This window comes from Barbus barbus, assembly GCF_936440315.1.
Source record: "Barbus barbus genome assembly, chromosome: 18".
Classification (NCBI taxonomy): domain Eukaryota; kingdom Metazoa; phylum Chordata; class Actinopteri; order Cypriniformes; family Cyprinidae; genus Barbus; species Barbus barbus.
In genome coordinates this window covers 2,052,317-2,068,486 of record NC_136746.1, presented here as the reverse complement: position 1 = coordinate 2,068,486, position 16,170 = coordinate 2,052,317, and the positions used below count along the sequence as shown (strand labels likewise).

The following is a 16,170-nucleotide window of genomic DNA, read 5'->3' as shown; positions in this document are numbered from 1 at the left end:
TCATGGCTTGTTTTGCTATTAGCGGACATTTCAAAGCGTATTCTTGTCTCCTGTGTTTTCCTGTTGCCTTGCCTTTGTGTTTTTTGACTTTGGATTGCTTTCTTGGTTAATTATATATTGCTGTCTGCCCTGACCATTGTCTTTTTCTTGTATTACTCTTTTGTGTTGCCTTTGGATATTATTGTTTCCTGGTTTTAGACCCTGCCTGTTTTTACTGCTCTTCAATAAAGCTTGCATTTGGATCCCCTTCTCTGTTGTCACACCGTCTGTAACAGCTTGAGGGAGATCCTATAATTGAATATGGATTTACTGTAGTTACAATAAATATATTTCATTAAATGCTATGATTAATGTCATTTTTATTGTCAGAAACTCTCATGAAGCTCATTTCATTCTTGTGGGGAATCGATTATATTCATGATTCATACAGCATTCAGACATTTGACATTCATCATCAATTTAAAAAAGTTGATTTGTCTTTTCTTTTTTTTTATTTGTGAGAAAAAAATATCACATGAATTATAAAATATGAGTTACATGTTAAATGAATCATAATGGTTAAAGTTACTTTTCAACTGAAAGGTAATTTTCATAGTAATAATATAAATGATTGATGCAACATTACAATAAAAACAAATGTAAGTTGAGAAGAGCACAGAAACCCATCATCACTCAGCAGGACTCACACGAACACACACACACACACACACACACACACTGAGCTTACTGTCTATATGAGGATTTATTACAAATATTTACTCTGACATGTTATTTCAGTTAAAGAAATTCAGCTGCAGTATAAATGTCATAACGTGAAAAAAAGAGACTCTATAACATCTCACTGTTATTGATTTATCATGCAGCTCAAAGCATTAGAATCTCTTATCAATCTATTCTGATTCATCAACACAGTTTCACTGATCCAGGCCAAACCCAAAACCCAGGATAGAGCGGCTCAGTAAATGTGGTCTGAACTGTGTGGATGAGGCTTGTGTCAGAGACGCTGTAGAAGGACAGAGCTCCTGCACTGTGATCCACAAACACTCCTATTCTACGGCTGATGGACTCTACAGTGAGATCAGTCACTATGTTATTGTGTATGAATGAGTAACTGGAGGGAGAGCAGAACAAACTCCAGGACTGATTATTATTTCCGAACACACATTCATCATTGTCTCCTTTCCTGCTGATGCTCTTATATGACACTGATATATACACACCTCTATCTCCACTCCATTCAATCTCCCAGTAACAGCGTCCACAAACACTCTCTCTACACAACACCTGCTGACACTCATCAAATCTGTCTGGATGATCAGGATACAGTTGATTCTCTTCCACATTTGTCACCTCTCTGTTCTCCTCAGACAAAATGAGTTCAGTGTTTGCTGTGTATGGATCCAGCGTGAGAAAACAGGCATCTAAACACAACAACAACAGAGATATTTATAACAACGACAATCACTAAAGCTGTATAAGAGTGTGTGCGTGTGTTTGTTGTGTGTGTGTGTGTGTGTGTGTGTGTGCGCGCGTGTTTTTGTGACACAAATTTGTATAATGACATGGGTATGACATAGGTATTACAAGGAGAAGGTAATGTATGAGGACATTTCCCCATGTCCCCATATTTCAAAAGGTTTATAAATCATACAGAATGAGTTTTTTGAGAAAGTAAAAGTGCACAAAGTTTCCTGTAAGGGGTAAGTGTAGGGTTGGTGTAGGGCGATAGAAAATACGGTTTGTACAGTATAAAAACCATTACACCTATGGAATGTCCCCACAATTCACATAAACAAATGTGTGTGTGCGTGTGTGTGTGTAGACATACATTTATTTAGTCCTGCATTAATCCTGCATTCTCCTCCATGATCCATACTATAAAACACAAAGTCACATTCAATTGGTAAACAAACACAAAATCAAATTATTATATTTTCAAGTATAATTTTAGCTTCCAATGTTTATGAAAACAAGATAATCAAGATAAAAATTATTTAAAACATGCTTATACAGACTTGCAATAATCTAAACATGCTAGAATAGCACTAGCATCAGGGTTGCCAGCTCTTATATGCTTTCAGTCTCTCACTGCTCGATTAAACCTTGCACCAAATAACAAGCAAAAGAAAAAAACTACGCAAAAGAAATCACTAAATCTGTACTAAGGCAAGGCTCAAACTAGTGCTCTTTAAATATTGCTGCATTATAAATAAATAACGTTTAATAAATAAATAGTTATATTTTATTAATATTATTTTTAGTGAGTAACCTGTTTGTGTGTTGCTTTCAAGAAACCATACTGTTATACACAAATGTAACATGAGTAAGAAATACGAGAATGTCTCCATTTCAAGGTTTTTAATGTCACAGGATGATGTTCTGACGCAGTAATTTTCCATTGCTATTGCTTGTGGTATAATAACTAGGGGTGTGCCGATCCGATATTCAGTATCGGTATCACTCCGACACTGGCATTTTCTGCCAGACTGGATGACAATGAGGTCAGATATCTGTGTGGGGCACTGGCTGTTGTCAGGCTCCTTGTGCACACAAAACTCTAACTGGATTATTACAGGTAATGGTAAAATGAATGTTTGGAAATGTAAACTGATATTTCCTACTGAAAGTGCTGTCAATCAATTAAAATCAATTAACTAATTAATCACATTTCTTTTCTGAAATTAATCGCGATTAATTGTGATTAATCCCACCTAAAGTTTTTAAATATAGTTTTATATTGCAATAATTTCACATTCAATCTTCAAATTAATGTAGAAACAACATAAAGACAGTATATTTTTTATATTTATTTAATGGCATCTTTTATTATGACTGAAGGCCAGTATCACTGATACCATCTTTATAAAATTATTTCCCCCCCCAAATACTTAACTATTGACTATATCCATTCAACATTACAGTATAATTGAGAGCTATCACTTTTAGCATTTATTAGACTTTAAAATATAACTTCTAATTTAAGTGAACGTAAAACCATCTTCCCTTAAACCCAGTATAATAAATGTCATATTTACCTGTGCCCTTCAGCAGAAATATACAGAAATTAAATAAACTTATCAATCACTAAATTCTAAATTAAATATCGATCAATCCTTAAAGCTACAAAAGTTATTGATTTCCTCTTTTTTCTTTTGTTCTTTGATGAACAGTCATCACAGCAGCTGGTTATTAGGTTATTTGGCTGCTATTTTTTTGAGAGGTCAGCTGCTGAATGTGATGCAGGTCTGCAGTTCTGACACGCATTGTATTTTCTCACATCTCACAACCTTTTCGGACCCACTTTAGTTCTTAAAGTCTGTACTAATGAGTTGACGTGTTGAATAGGGTGTGTTAGATGAGGCAAACATTGCTGGGCTACTCCAGGACGGTTTTGAAAACCATTTCAGAGACATGTTCTTAAATGTGACTCAGGGTTGGGTATCGAAAACTTTCCAAATTTCCAAGAACCAGGTATTTGATAAGAAGTGTGCATTTCGATTCTGCTTAACGATTCCTGCATTCGCATTTTAATGTCATTTAAAACAATTTAATTGCAGGAACAGAAAGAACTTGTGCCTTGTTTGCACAGAGAGTCCTGGTGCGGGTTCCCGGTTTGTGTCCATTCTCGAACCGTTCTGTGCCTTTCCACTGCAGTAAATGTTGTTCCCGGCCATAACTGTCACGTCCTGCTGGTGTGCCCTGATTGGCCACCAGATGTCACTGTGTGTTTGTTTGAGCTTGTTGTTTGTGGTTTGTGCCATGTGCTCTCCTGTCTATTGTCTGACCCCGCCCTCCTTGTTATCTCATTATTGTTTCAGTGACTTCACCTGTGTCCTCCTCATTTGTCTCCCCATTTATTCTCCTGGTGTCTGCAGTCCTGCGCTGTTTCGATATTTCATGTTTGATGTTTAGAGTTGTATGTCTGGGTATGTTTGCAGGTACTGCAGTTCTCTGTCTGCCTGTTTTTCCCCTTCGGGGTGGTTTTTGTTAATTTTTTGTTCTCTTTTATTAAAAGACCCACTTTTCGCCAGCATTTGAGTCTTCATCTCTCCCCACCCATGACAGAACGAAACAGCCCAGGACTGCAGACACCAGGAGAATAAATGGGGAGACAAATGAGGAGGACACAGGTGAAGTCACTGAAACAATAATGAGATAACAAGGAGGGCGGGGTCAGACAATAGACAGGAGAGCACATGGCACAAACCACAAACAACAAGCCATGTGAGCAAACAAACACACAGTGACATCTGGTGGCCAATCAGGGCACACCAGCAGGACGTGACAATAACTGACTTCTTTCATATTTATCGATCAATATGCAGAAAACTACGTCAGTATATCATCATAAACACAGCCGTTTTGTCTTAAATAAACAGATGAGAAAGAAAACGCACATGTACAATATTTTTAGTGCGTTCAGTGTTAAAGAGACAGCAGCCTAATAAACACGTTGCCTGTCATTAATGTTAATCAAAGAACAAACGAAAATCATTCACTGATCTTGACTGAGTATATTTAATAATGTTAACTGATCTATATTTTATTTATAGATCAGAAAAGAAAACTATGCAGTGTTTTTAAACTTTTAATTACAGTTTCTGTACCTGAAATTTGGTTGTTATATTTATGTATGCTATTACTAATTGATTTGTTTGTTCCTATTTTATTACTGACTGTTTACTTATCTTTAACACTTTAATATTTGAAATTTATATTAATCTAGTTGTTTTTTGCTGTAGTATTTTTGTTAAAAGCATAGGCAAAATTCCTCTTGCAGTGTTCCGTAGACTGCTGATTTTTGCTCATGTTATTCAGCTGCAACAGATTGCTTAGTAAAAAGACACAGAATAAATGTTTGACATCTAAATGCTTGACTTAATTTTTTTATATTGGACTTTTTTTATCTTATTGGAATCAAAACTAGGAATCGATAAGAATCGGAATCAATAAAATTCAAACGATACCCTTTACATGCATGCACAGTTTCAAGGCAGCTTTAATCGCCTTTTTGGTAACTTTGTTACAATTGATTACTAGCGATTATCGTCAATTTGATTTTACAGATACTATTTAAACTAAACTGAGCTAGACAATGACATCACTGAATTCAATAATGATATGCCTTTAACTGAAAATTGAACGTTTAATCTTATTATTATACATTACTGACACTCTATTCTCCAATTTGATACTGTTAAGTGCTTTGACACAATCTGTATTGTTAAAAGCACTATATAAATGAAGGTGACTTGACTTGACTTCGTGACTTAACAGACCAAAACATTGGATGCTCATAATTTATTTCGCACTTTGATATGAAATTATATAGGCTACAGCACGCACCGGTGCTTTTGTGCGTGCAATTGAAGTGTACGCGCTACGAGCACAGTACCATTTCTGCACTCATTTGACTCGTGCCTGGTGCTGAAGTGAAGCTGGAGTGCGTATCTGAAACGTGTCAGGTTTGATGTGGTCGTAAAGACGTTCTGCGACTGAATAAATGCACTTCTTGTCAAGAAAAAAGAGACAGAAGTTGCAGGTATTAGTGGGGTGGCCAATCCTAGGCTCCGCCCCTGCGTTAACTGCGTTAAATAAATCGCCTGCATTAATGGGCTAATTTTGACCGCTCTAATATATACAGTGCCCTCCAAAAGTATTGGAACACTAAAAACAAAATTGCTCTGTTGGCTGTGGAGTCAAGACATTTACAAATATGATTAAAAGATGAATATGAGACAAAACTACAGAATGTCACATTTTATTGACCAATGAGTCAAAGATTAACCTTTATCTAAGTGATGCGAGAAACAAAAATGTGGCGAAAAAAAGTTAACTGCAAATGATCCCAAGCATACAGTGTCATCTGTAAAGCATGGTGGAGGTGGTGTCATGGCATGGGCATGCATGGCTGTCTCTGGAACAGGCCCTCTCAACTTTTCTGATGACTTAATGTATGATGACAGTAGCAGAATGAATTTGGAAGGGTACAAAACCATTTTGCCTACCAATATTCAAGAAAATGCCACCAGATTCATTGGGAAGTGCTTCATATTGCATCAGGACAATGACCCAAAACACCCTGCCAGTTCAGTCAAGGAGTTTATAACGGCAAAGAAATGGAAAGTGTTAGATTGCCCAAGTCAATCTCCAGATTTAAATCTGATTGAACATGAATTTCAGCAGCTGGAGAGGAGAGTAAAGGCAGAAACTCCCCAAAACAAGCAACAATTGGAATTGGCTGCATTAAAGGCTGGGAAAAGTATTTCAAAGGATGAGACCAAGAGTCTGGTGATGTCTATGGGTCACAGACTCACTGCTGTGATTGTGTGCAAGGGATCTGCAACTAAATAATAGCTTTTAATCTTTTATATCTGCCTTATGTTCAACTGTCTCAATACTTATACTCACATCAATGAGTGGGATGAACTCTAAAAGTGCTGTCCTTTTTATTTGGTAAAACATGTATGTGTTTAAACGGCTAATAATAAAATGTGACATTCTGTAGTTTTGTCTCATATTCATCTTTTAATCATATTTGCAAATGTCTTGACTCCACAGCCAACAGAGCAATTGTGTCTTTACTGTTCCAATACTTATGGAGGGGACTGTATATAGACAATGAAGAGTATGAACAACTCTTGCTGACATACCGTCTTTAGGATGAGATGTTAAACCGAGGTCCTGACTCTCTGTGGTCATTAAAAATCCCATGGCACTTCTCGTAAAGAGTAGGGGTGTAACCCCAGTGTCCTGACCAAATTCCCTCTGCTGGCCTCTATCATGGCCTCCTAATAATCCCTATACACTAGATTGGCTCTGTGACTCTCTGTCCTCTTCACCTGTAGCTGGTGTGTGGTGAGCACACTGGCGCCGTTGTAGTGTGGCTGCCGTCACACCATCCAAGTGGATGCTGCACACTGGTGGTGGTTGAGGAGAGAGACCCCCCCCCCCCCCCCCATGATTGTAAAGCGCTTTGGGTGTACAGCAATACACAATAAAGCGCAATATAAATGCATCATTCATTCATTCATACTTGAGTTTGTCCAGTGTGCAGTTCGGATCCTCCAGTTTTTCAGAGAGCAGCTTGACTCCTGAATCTCCTGGGTAATTGTAGCTCAGATCCAGCTCTTTCAGGTAAGAGGGGTTTGAATTCAGACCTGAAGACACATATTGACAGCCTTTCTCTGTCACCATACAGCCTGACAATCTACAAACACACAGAAATAGTCCACATCACATTAGTTTGGCAGTCAGATGTCACTAACACACAGTCACAAACAGTCTAACATAAAGTGTGGTAGCTGTCAATTTTCATAGTTTTAATCACAGAAGTACAAAATGTGTAGACACCTGATACATTTATACTCCAGTAAAAATGTCAGTAGAAATGTACTGACGAACAGGAACAAAGTATATCCACACTCAAGACCAGGGGTCAAAACCTGAAGAGCCATTTGAAATTTATATCACTGTGTCATTTCATAAAAGATCAATTTGTGCTCATTTAGCATTATCAGGAAGAATCAAATATTATATTGGACATTATATTGCAAATGTAAATAAGGTGTTTGAGCTTTTACACAGACAATAATTGTGTTTACGTGTGTGACTGTGAGAATCTACAAGCAGCTTCCAATTTAATTTTAGTAACATGGTTAGAAGTTTTTTTTTTTTTTTATCTTACATTTTCATTTACATTTAATCATTTAGCAGACACTTTTATCCAAAGCAACATACAAATGATGGCAACAGAAGCAATCTATCCAACAAAAGAGTAACAATATGTAAGTGTGGTGACAAGTCCCGGTTAGTTTATTGTGGTACACGAAACAGGAACATTTTTTTTTTTTTCAATGCATTATGATGAATTATTCAAAGATATTTAACCTTGTCATTAGGGGGGGGGGGGGGGGGGGGGGTTCTGTGTATATGATCTCATACTATGATGTATGCAAATCCATGATATTCACGTTTTTGTCATCTTGTATATAATTATAAGTTCTTCAATAAAAAATAAAATATATGAACAACAGGTGCACTAACAACCCTACCTAGTATGGTTTTCCTCAGCATTTGCAATGTCTGCACAAAGGAGACACCGGGCAGCTGCTCGAACCACCTTATTATTTTTCATGTCCCTAGCCTAAGGATTTAAACCTTTTTTATGTGATGGCCATACAAAAAATAGGGTTGTCCATGTTTCAGAAATTGATTGGGTGTATGGGATGGCCTTGATAAGTGTGAGATTTCCCGGCCTGAAATTTTTTATTAGTAGGCACTATGTTTAATTTACACATACTGAAGCGTGCGTGTGTATCGATCACGGTGATTTCAGACTCTGCCTCCATAATATATGAGTACATGAACACATAAATATAATCTCGAGTCACTTCATGAGCATTTTACAAATTCTTTTGAGAAAACTATCATAATATCATATACAAACAGACACCAATGTTTCAGGAGTTTAGTACACAGAATAGGACACATGCTTATTAGATAACTGTATCTGGGTTGATGTAAATGCTTTTGTTTATTATTTTTTTAATTAACCGTTTTTTTCCAATGTGAAAATGTGAAAATGTTCCAAACCGTTTCAAAAACAGTATCAGTAAACTGTTTCTTATGATTTTAAATCTGAATGAAACTTCAGATCGATCTCAAAGTAAAAGGTGGTACTAAAGACAATTTTGTGGTGGATGTGTTCAAATTTTATCACCTTAATTCAAGAGAAGGATTTTGAAAGTCTGACAGTAATCAGTGTTGAGCACTACTGTAAGGTTAACCTTGCATGGTGTAAATGTTTCAAAATGATTAAAAGTTGAAAACATTAATTAAAAATTTAGAAAAGTAGTCAAAGTAATCAAAAGTAACATTACTTTAATAAAGTAATTGAAAAAGTTACACTACTATTACATTTTAAATAGGGTAACTTGTAATCTGTAACCTATTACCTTTCCAAAGTAACCTTCTGCTCTGGCTACTGTGTATAGTTCACCAGGACAGTACACTGAGTTTCTAAAAGATTTCGCAGATTTCCTCTCAGACCTATTGGATAGTCTAATATTCAGAGACTTTGCATTTAACCTGTTAACGAGCACCAGGAAGCCAGCACACTGAACGCACTGTTTGCACGTGTCATTGTTTACGAATAGATTAAATGAAACGGGACAAAGTTAATCTTGACAAACAATATAATTCTGAAGGTCTAAGCCTCAAGCATGATGATAGATGATAGATCGCTGGTTTTCAAATACATTCAAGCTTATGAGGAATGTATTTGCTAAATTTGTGTAAGCAGTACACATCAAAACATGCAGAATAAAAAAGCAGTACGTACCATTATCATAGTAATAACGAGTCACAAACGCATCCACTGCTGAAATCCCAGTTTATTTAGAAAGGCAAGGGTCCACAGAACAACATCCCTTAGGGCACTTTTAGTCCAACGAAACTAACATTGTAATATGGATGGTTATTCCTTTGTTTACGTTTCATTGCTTCGGGAGAGTTATTGTTTGTGTCCATTATGGAATAAATTATGCTCAAAACAGCATCTTGGTGGTAAAAAAAACAACAACACGGTTTTGTAGCATACAGTGTTACAAACAGAATGAGACCATCCAAAAAAAAAGTCACAGATAGGCGGAATATTGTTTATTTGAATTTGGTGCTCTCTCGTGTCAGCACATGACGCACGCTGTGACGCACCTGTCATCTGATTGGGGCGGAACTTAGCGACAGGCTTTTTGAACAAATAATTATTTTTCTTTTTTTTTCTTCAACATTTTTCATATATGTGTGTGTGTTGTATCTACATGATTACCATCTGTATGAATGCACATCAGCGTGTGATTACTGACTGTATGACGGCTATCAATGTGAATGCTGTCAATGATCGGCTATTATTGACTATATATGGCCCATCTGTATTATTATCATCTGTATGAACGCACATCAGCGTATGATTACTGACTGTATGACCATTTCTGTCAATATCAGTTTATGTCTGGCATTCTAAGTATGTACTTGAGTATGTACTACATACAAAGCAAATTATTTTCTTTCTTTTTTTTTCTTTTTTATTACTCAAATTATTCTTATTGTATTTTTTAGTGCTCAAATAAATCACTTATATGATGTCTAAAATTCTATCTATTATTTTGTAATTGGAAAACTATGCAGGAGTATATATAATGACTAAAATAGTTTGTATAATTCTGCAATACATTTGGTGGTAATTTGGTAGACTAGAAATATTCTCAGAAAAAGTATTGCAGGAATCTCATTTTTCATGGTATCTTCTTCAAATTTTAAATATAAACTCGTGAGACATATGACTTTCAACCCAGTACTTTTCTGGATTGCTCCAGGACTGATTTCATGTATTTGTATATGAAATTTAAAAAAAAAGCATTCAGTGTGGTAAAACATTTTTCAAGGCACTTCAGTGTCTATAACGTTTTATCTTTTTGAGCATTATCAACTCTGGATGATGGATAGTAAATGGTAGATTTTTGCCTCTAGAAAGTTTCCCATTTGAATGGCCAAGAGTGGAAACAAAGATTCATGTGCTACAGAACAGCCACCAAATTATCTTAATAAAATCCACTCACCCTCCACCTCAAACAAATGTTTGTTTGTTTTGTTTTTTCCTCAAATCTATGCAGTCTACATGGGTCATATTTCTCAGGGTGAAAAATATAGACATTTGTATAAATATGAAAAAAAAACCATGCCTGCAAATATTGTTTTTGTTTTTGTTCTAGCCATTGAAAGCAGATTCAACATTTGGTGACAAAAAGGTCATTTATTGTAAAAGATATTTAAAGTTCATTTATCGATTAAATCAGGCATTTTGTTACTTAATTTATGGGGGGGGGGGGCATTTACCTCAGTATCTCCAGCTGACAGGTTGGACTCCTCAGTCCATCAGAAAGAAGCTTCAATCCTGAATTGTGCAGGTCATTGTTACTCAGATCCAGCTCTCTCAGACAGCAGGTTGAGGATAAAACTGATGACAAACTCTCACAAGACTGAGCAGTGAGTTTACATATGGAACATCTGAACAAGAAAAATCAAAAGTCATTGCATACAGAATAAATCTTAGCAATGCGATTTTAAGTTAATGCATTAATTAATTAATGATTGATTGATTTAAAAAAAAAAACATCAGCTAAAGTGTTTGAATTCAGACCTTAGTATCTTCAGCTGACAGTTTGGATTCTTCAGTCCATTAGACAGAAGCTTCACTCCTGAATCCTGCAGGTCATTGTTACTCAGGTCCAGCTCTCTCAGACGGGAGGTTGAGGATTGTAAAACTGATGACAAACTCTCACAAGACTGAGCAGTGAGATTACACCCACGAAGCCTGTGAAGAGAGAGAGAAAAACAAAAACAAATAAACAGCTATATTAATGTGTTAATCAGGTAGGGTTTATAACAGAGCTATTCAACTGGCCACCCATGGGCAAAGGTGCCACAAGGTGGCCACACTGGCCCGGGCCATTGTTTCACAGCTAAAAAAGAAAAGGGAAGATTGTTAAAGACAAACAACCAGAGACCACAGCAACAACAGGTGCCAGAGCTGACAAACACTTTTGTGAGGGGGTTGGGAGATATCCACAACTCTAGTATAAAGACATCATTATCAGTCATAACTTCTGGAGAGAAATAGCACAGACACTGGATAAAGATGATTATTGTTACGAGGCGGACAAGACGTGAGATGTGCGGATCCATATGCAGAGCATTTATTTACAGACGTGGTCACAATCGGGCATAGGTCAGATAATGGCAAACAGGTATGTAGAAGACAAGACACAGAGCAGTCTGGAAAACAAGCGAGGGTCAGTCAACAGCGAACGTAATCCAACAGGGCACAATAAAGTGAGATAATCCAGGTACACGAGCAATGGTCCAGACAGGAGCAAACAGAGTCCAAACGACAAGACGAAAGGGGTAATCCAAAATACACAGATGAGAATCAGAACACAGGGAAAAAGGCAAGGCAAGACTATGACTAAACTATTGCAACTAGAACTGGCTCCGTAGAGTATCTATCACTAAGAGAGTGATATACGCTAAACAATACTCCAGCAGAGGAAGTCCATGGCTTATGTAGAGAGTGTGATTGGCTGCAGCGGTGTGCGTAATCAGAGTGAAATGGATTGTGGGAACTGAATTCCAGTGTAAGTGTAACAGCCACGAGTCTCACACCACGAGCTCGTCTACCATGAGCACGGTATCTGTTAATCCATGCCTCGCCTTTCCCGAAAAGAGTCCCCAGGTAAGTGAATAGAATTTATTTTATTGTCCCATTTCTGGTATTATCTATAAAACTAATCTAACTAATTTGATCGTTCGCTTTTAAAACCGGTTAGCTTGTTACTCGAGGTTCCACTCGCGTTTCTATTCGCGCTTATTATTGTTTTCTTTTTTCTCGCTCCATTTTCATTTCTCTCTCGTTCCTTTTTTCACGAGTTCATCAAACAACAGTGGTAAGTTAAATTGGTATCATTCATCAGTCACGGTGAGTAATGGCTTCTTCTCCTGCTATTGTTGTTTGCACTGCTTGCCACATGTACAGTTTATCTACCTCTGTCGGCGATGAGGGATTCACATGTGATAAATGCAGGGAAATAGTTAGGCTGACAGAGAAGATTTTAGAACTAGAAACAGGCATCCAAACTTTAGTTGAGGAGAGTAAGAATGTGAGGGCTGTAGATACGGCCTTGGATGCGACTAGCTCAGGGAGTCCTGTACATTGTTCGGTTCCGGCATTAGAGCCCATGAAGCAGTGCAACTGGGTGACAGTGAGGTGGCCTAGTCGCAGGTCAAAACACCACTCTTCCGTTCCAATCAAAACATCAAACAGATTCTCCCCACTCAGTGATGCACCCACTGAGAAACCTGATGAAAGTGCTCTAGTAATTGGCAATTCTATTGTACGGAATGTAAAAATAGTGACACCAGCCACCATACTCCAATGTTTACCGGAAGCCAGAGCGCCTGACATCTTGGCAAATTTAAAAGTGCTGGCTAATGCTAAATGTAAATTCAGCAAGATTGCTATCCACATCGACGCTAATGATGCTAGACTTCTCCAGTCGGAGATCACTAAAAAATAATGTTAAAGAGGTGTGTGAACTTGCAAGTACGATGTCAGACACTGTAATATGCTCTGGCCCCCTCCCTGCTTACCGGGGTGATGAGATTCATAGCAGACTGCTGTCACTCAATGGCTGGATGTCTAAGTGGTGCGCGCAGAATAACATAGACTTTATAGACAATTGGACGAGTTTTTGGGGCAGACCTGACTTGTTGAAAAGAGATGGTGTTCATCCCTCCTGGGGTGGTGCCGCTCTTCTCTCTAGAAATATGGCACATAGTCTTAGAGTTCGTACTTGACTAACTGGGGTCCAGGTCAGGAAGCAGACAGACTGGCTAAACTGACCGTCTGCTAGCCGCCTCACGTCACAGAAGTCAGTTACTTCTCAGCACATTGGATTGGATTGGATTCAATTTATTGTCATTGCATATGTAGATACAAGGCAACGAAATGCAATAGAGAAGAAAAATACAGCACAACATGAGGAAAGGAAGGAGAAAAAAATAATCCTCACACTATGCTCCTGAACGGGAGTACAGTGTGAGAACAGACAAAAAAACCTCAGCATAGAGCACAGTCAATACAGGAACTTGCAGAGAATAATCCAGTTCAGACGACCAGCCATCCGGTCAGCAGCCATTACAGCGCTAACACAGACCCGTTATCAGTCTGACGGGAAGAAGCGGCAAAGGCGTTGGATGTGGAAAGGGAGGTGAATGAATATCTGTATCTATGAGCGTATGAGTGTGTGTATGTGTAAGTTCGTGTCCCTAGAGATCCGCCGCGCTGGCACTCCAAACAAGTTGTCTCAGTCCGCAGATTGTGGTGCGACACAGCAATTGCCATGGAAACGACCTTGGCCAGAGCCCAAACGCTCGACAATCACAAGGTGTCTGTTGAGGGGGGAGGGAAGAAAGAGCGTCTCCCTGCAGCATTCGTCCGGGGAGTTAGATTCCAGAACAACCTTGCCAAGCTGTTCTGTTGTTTTGGGAAGCCGAAAAGAGATAAGATTGTTTGGTCTTTGGGCGAACAGCTGCCTAATTTCACAGCTATTCTCATTGTTCATTCTGATCTCCTTGTCCATCAATTTTCCTTTCCAAAGCCAAGAGCTTATCCGTGATCGAATCCATATTGCGGTTAATAGTCTCTGTCTCAGAGGCGACCGCTCTGCCGACTGCTTCAATCATGACGGGCAGCCTTGTGAGGTTTTGGACAACTGTTCCCGTCTCCTTAATTCTCCGATAATTCAGGGCAACGCCCAATCCAATCAGCAGAAACCCAGTTATCATGGTTCCGAATAGGTAGATGTCTTCAATGTCCTCCACGGAAAGAGCCGCCAGACACACGACCCACCACCTCTCCCATGCGTCCATCGTGTAGCCAGCTGCGAAAGTTCCAGCAGGACACCCGGGCTCTCCCGATCCCAAACTTCTAGTCGAGAAGATGGTGTCAATTGCGTTAAGAGACCAGTTGATCAGATCCATAATTTCGGTTTTGTCGAATAGTGCAGAGAGAGTCTCTTCCAGTGTTAGACAAGGACAAGACAAGAGAGCAAGCAGGGGAGGTAAGGGTAAGGGAGGGAAGAAAAATGCGACCGCCTTCGACGTAGACATAGAGACTCCTTCACCTATATATCACACTACAGAGACTGTGTCTGTTCCCTGAACTAGAAAATACAGAAAACGTCCAAACCAAATTAAGAGTAACAATTGAATTGATGTTCAACAAATAAAAAATGTTTACAATACAGAGAAACAATTGATAAAACTTGGCTTACTGAATATCAGGTCCCTTTCTTCAAAAGCACTTTTTGTAAATGATTTGATCAATGATAATAATCTAGATTTGCTCTGTTTGACAAGAAACAAAAATCCCCCCAAGATACTGCTATAAAAATAAGCCACGTCAAAGAGGTAAAGGGGGAGGTGTTGTTACAATTTATAGCAATATTCTCAGTATTTCCCGGAGGGCAGGCTTTAAGTATAACTCGTTTGAAGTTATGGTGCTGCGTATAACATTATCTAGAGAAACACGTGTTAGTGATAAATCCCCTGTGATGTTTGTACTGGCTACTGTATACAGGCCACCACGGCACCACACAGACTTTATTAAAGAATTTGCTGATTTTCTATCTGAGTTAATACTGGCTGCAGATAAAGTCTTAATTGTTGGTGATTTTAATATCCATGTCGATAATTAAAAAGATGCATTAGGATCAGCATTCATAGACATTCTGAACTCTATTGGGGTTAGACAACACGTTTCAGGACCTACTCATTGTCGAAATCATACTCTAGATTTAATACTGTCACATGGAATTGATGTTAGTGGTGTTGAAATTCTGCAGCAAAGCGATGATATCTCAGATCATTATCTAGTCTTGTGTAAACTCCATATAGCTAAAACTGTAAATTCTACTCCTTGTTACAAGTATGGTAGAACCATCACTTCTACCACCAAAGACTGCTTTGTAAGTAATCTTCCTGATTTATCTCAATTCCTCAGCATATCCAACAGCACAGAAAAACTTGATGATTTAACAGAACCTATGGACTCTCTCTTTTCTAGCACTTTAGATACAGTTGCTCCTTTACGCTTAAGGAAGATCAAAGAAAACAGTCTGACTCCATGGTATAATGAGCACACTCGCTCCCTAAAGAGAGCAGCCCGGAAAATGGAGCACAGCTGGAGGAAAACAAAACTAGAGGTGTTTCGTATAGCTTGGCGGGAAAGTACCCTATCCTACAGAAAACCATTAAAAAGGGCTAGATCTGATTACTTTTCGTCTCTTCTAGAAGAAAACAAACATAACCCCCAGTATTTATTCAATACAGTGCTGCATATTTATTTGATCACTATAGAGACTGTTTCAAAGTTTATTTTATTAACTGTATTAATCTTGATTATTCATGGGTCTCCCAGCAATTCTCTGAATTCTGTATTTTAACTAACATTCTCAATCTGCTTTTCAGTAGGTACCAGTCCAGCCTTATGTCTTAAAGAAAAAGGAATTTTGACAGATAGAAGTGGGTGCTTGACTCACCAATCAGATAAAA

General features: G+C 38.2%; 1 protein-coding gene across 1 annotated transcript in view; it reads right to left on the bottom strand.

The window, feature by feature from the left end:
* Positions 1 to 343: 343 nt before the first annotated feature.
* LOC306883962 (NACHT, LRR and PYD domains-containing protein 12-like) overlaps positions 344 to 16,170 on the bottom strand; it is a 52,022-nt gene continuing 36,195 nt past the window's right edge. The window contains exons 7-11 of the mRNA XM_079439514.1: positions 11,201 to 11,374; positions 10,897 to 11,067; positions 7,037 to 7,210; positions 1,829 to 1,875; positions 344 to 1,421 (exon numbers count right to left, since the gene is read on the bottom strand). Coding sequence (XP_079295640.1) covers positions 904 to 1,421; positions 1,829 to 1,875; positions 7,037 to 7,210; positions 10,897 to 11,067; positions 11,201 to 11,374 — 1,084 coding nt within the window. The 3' untranslated portion in view covers positions 344 to 903. The remainder of the gene's footprint in view (positions 1,422 to 1,828; positions 1,876 to 7,036; positions 7,211 to 10,896; positions 11,068 to 11,200; positions 11,375 to 16,170) is intronic.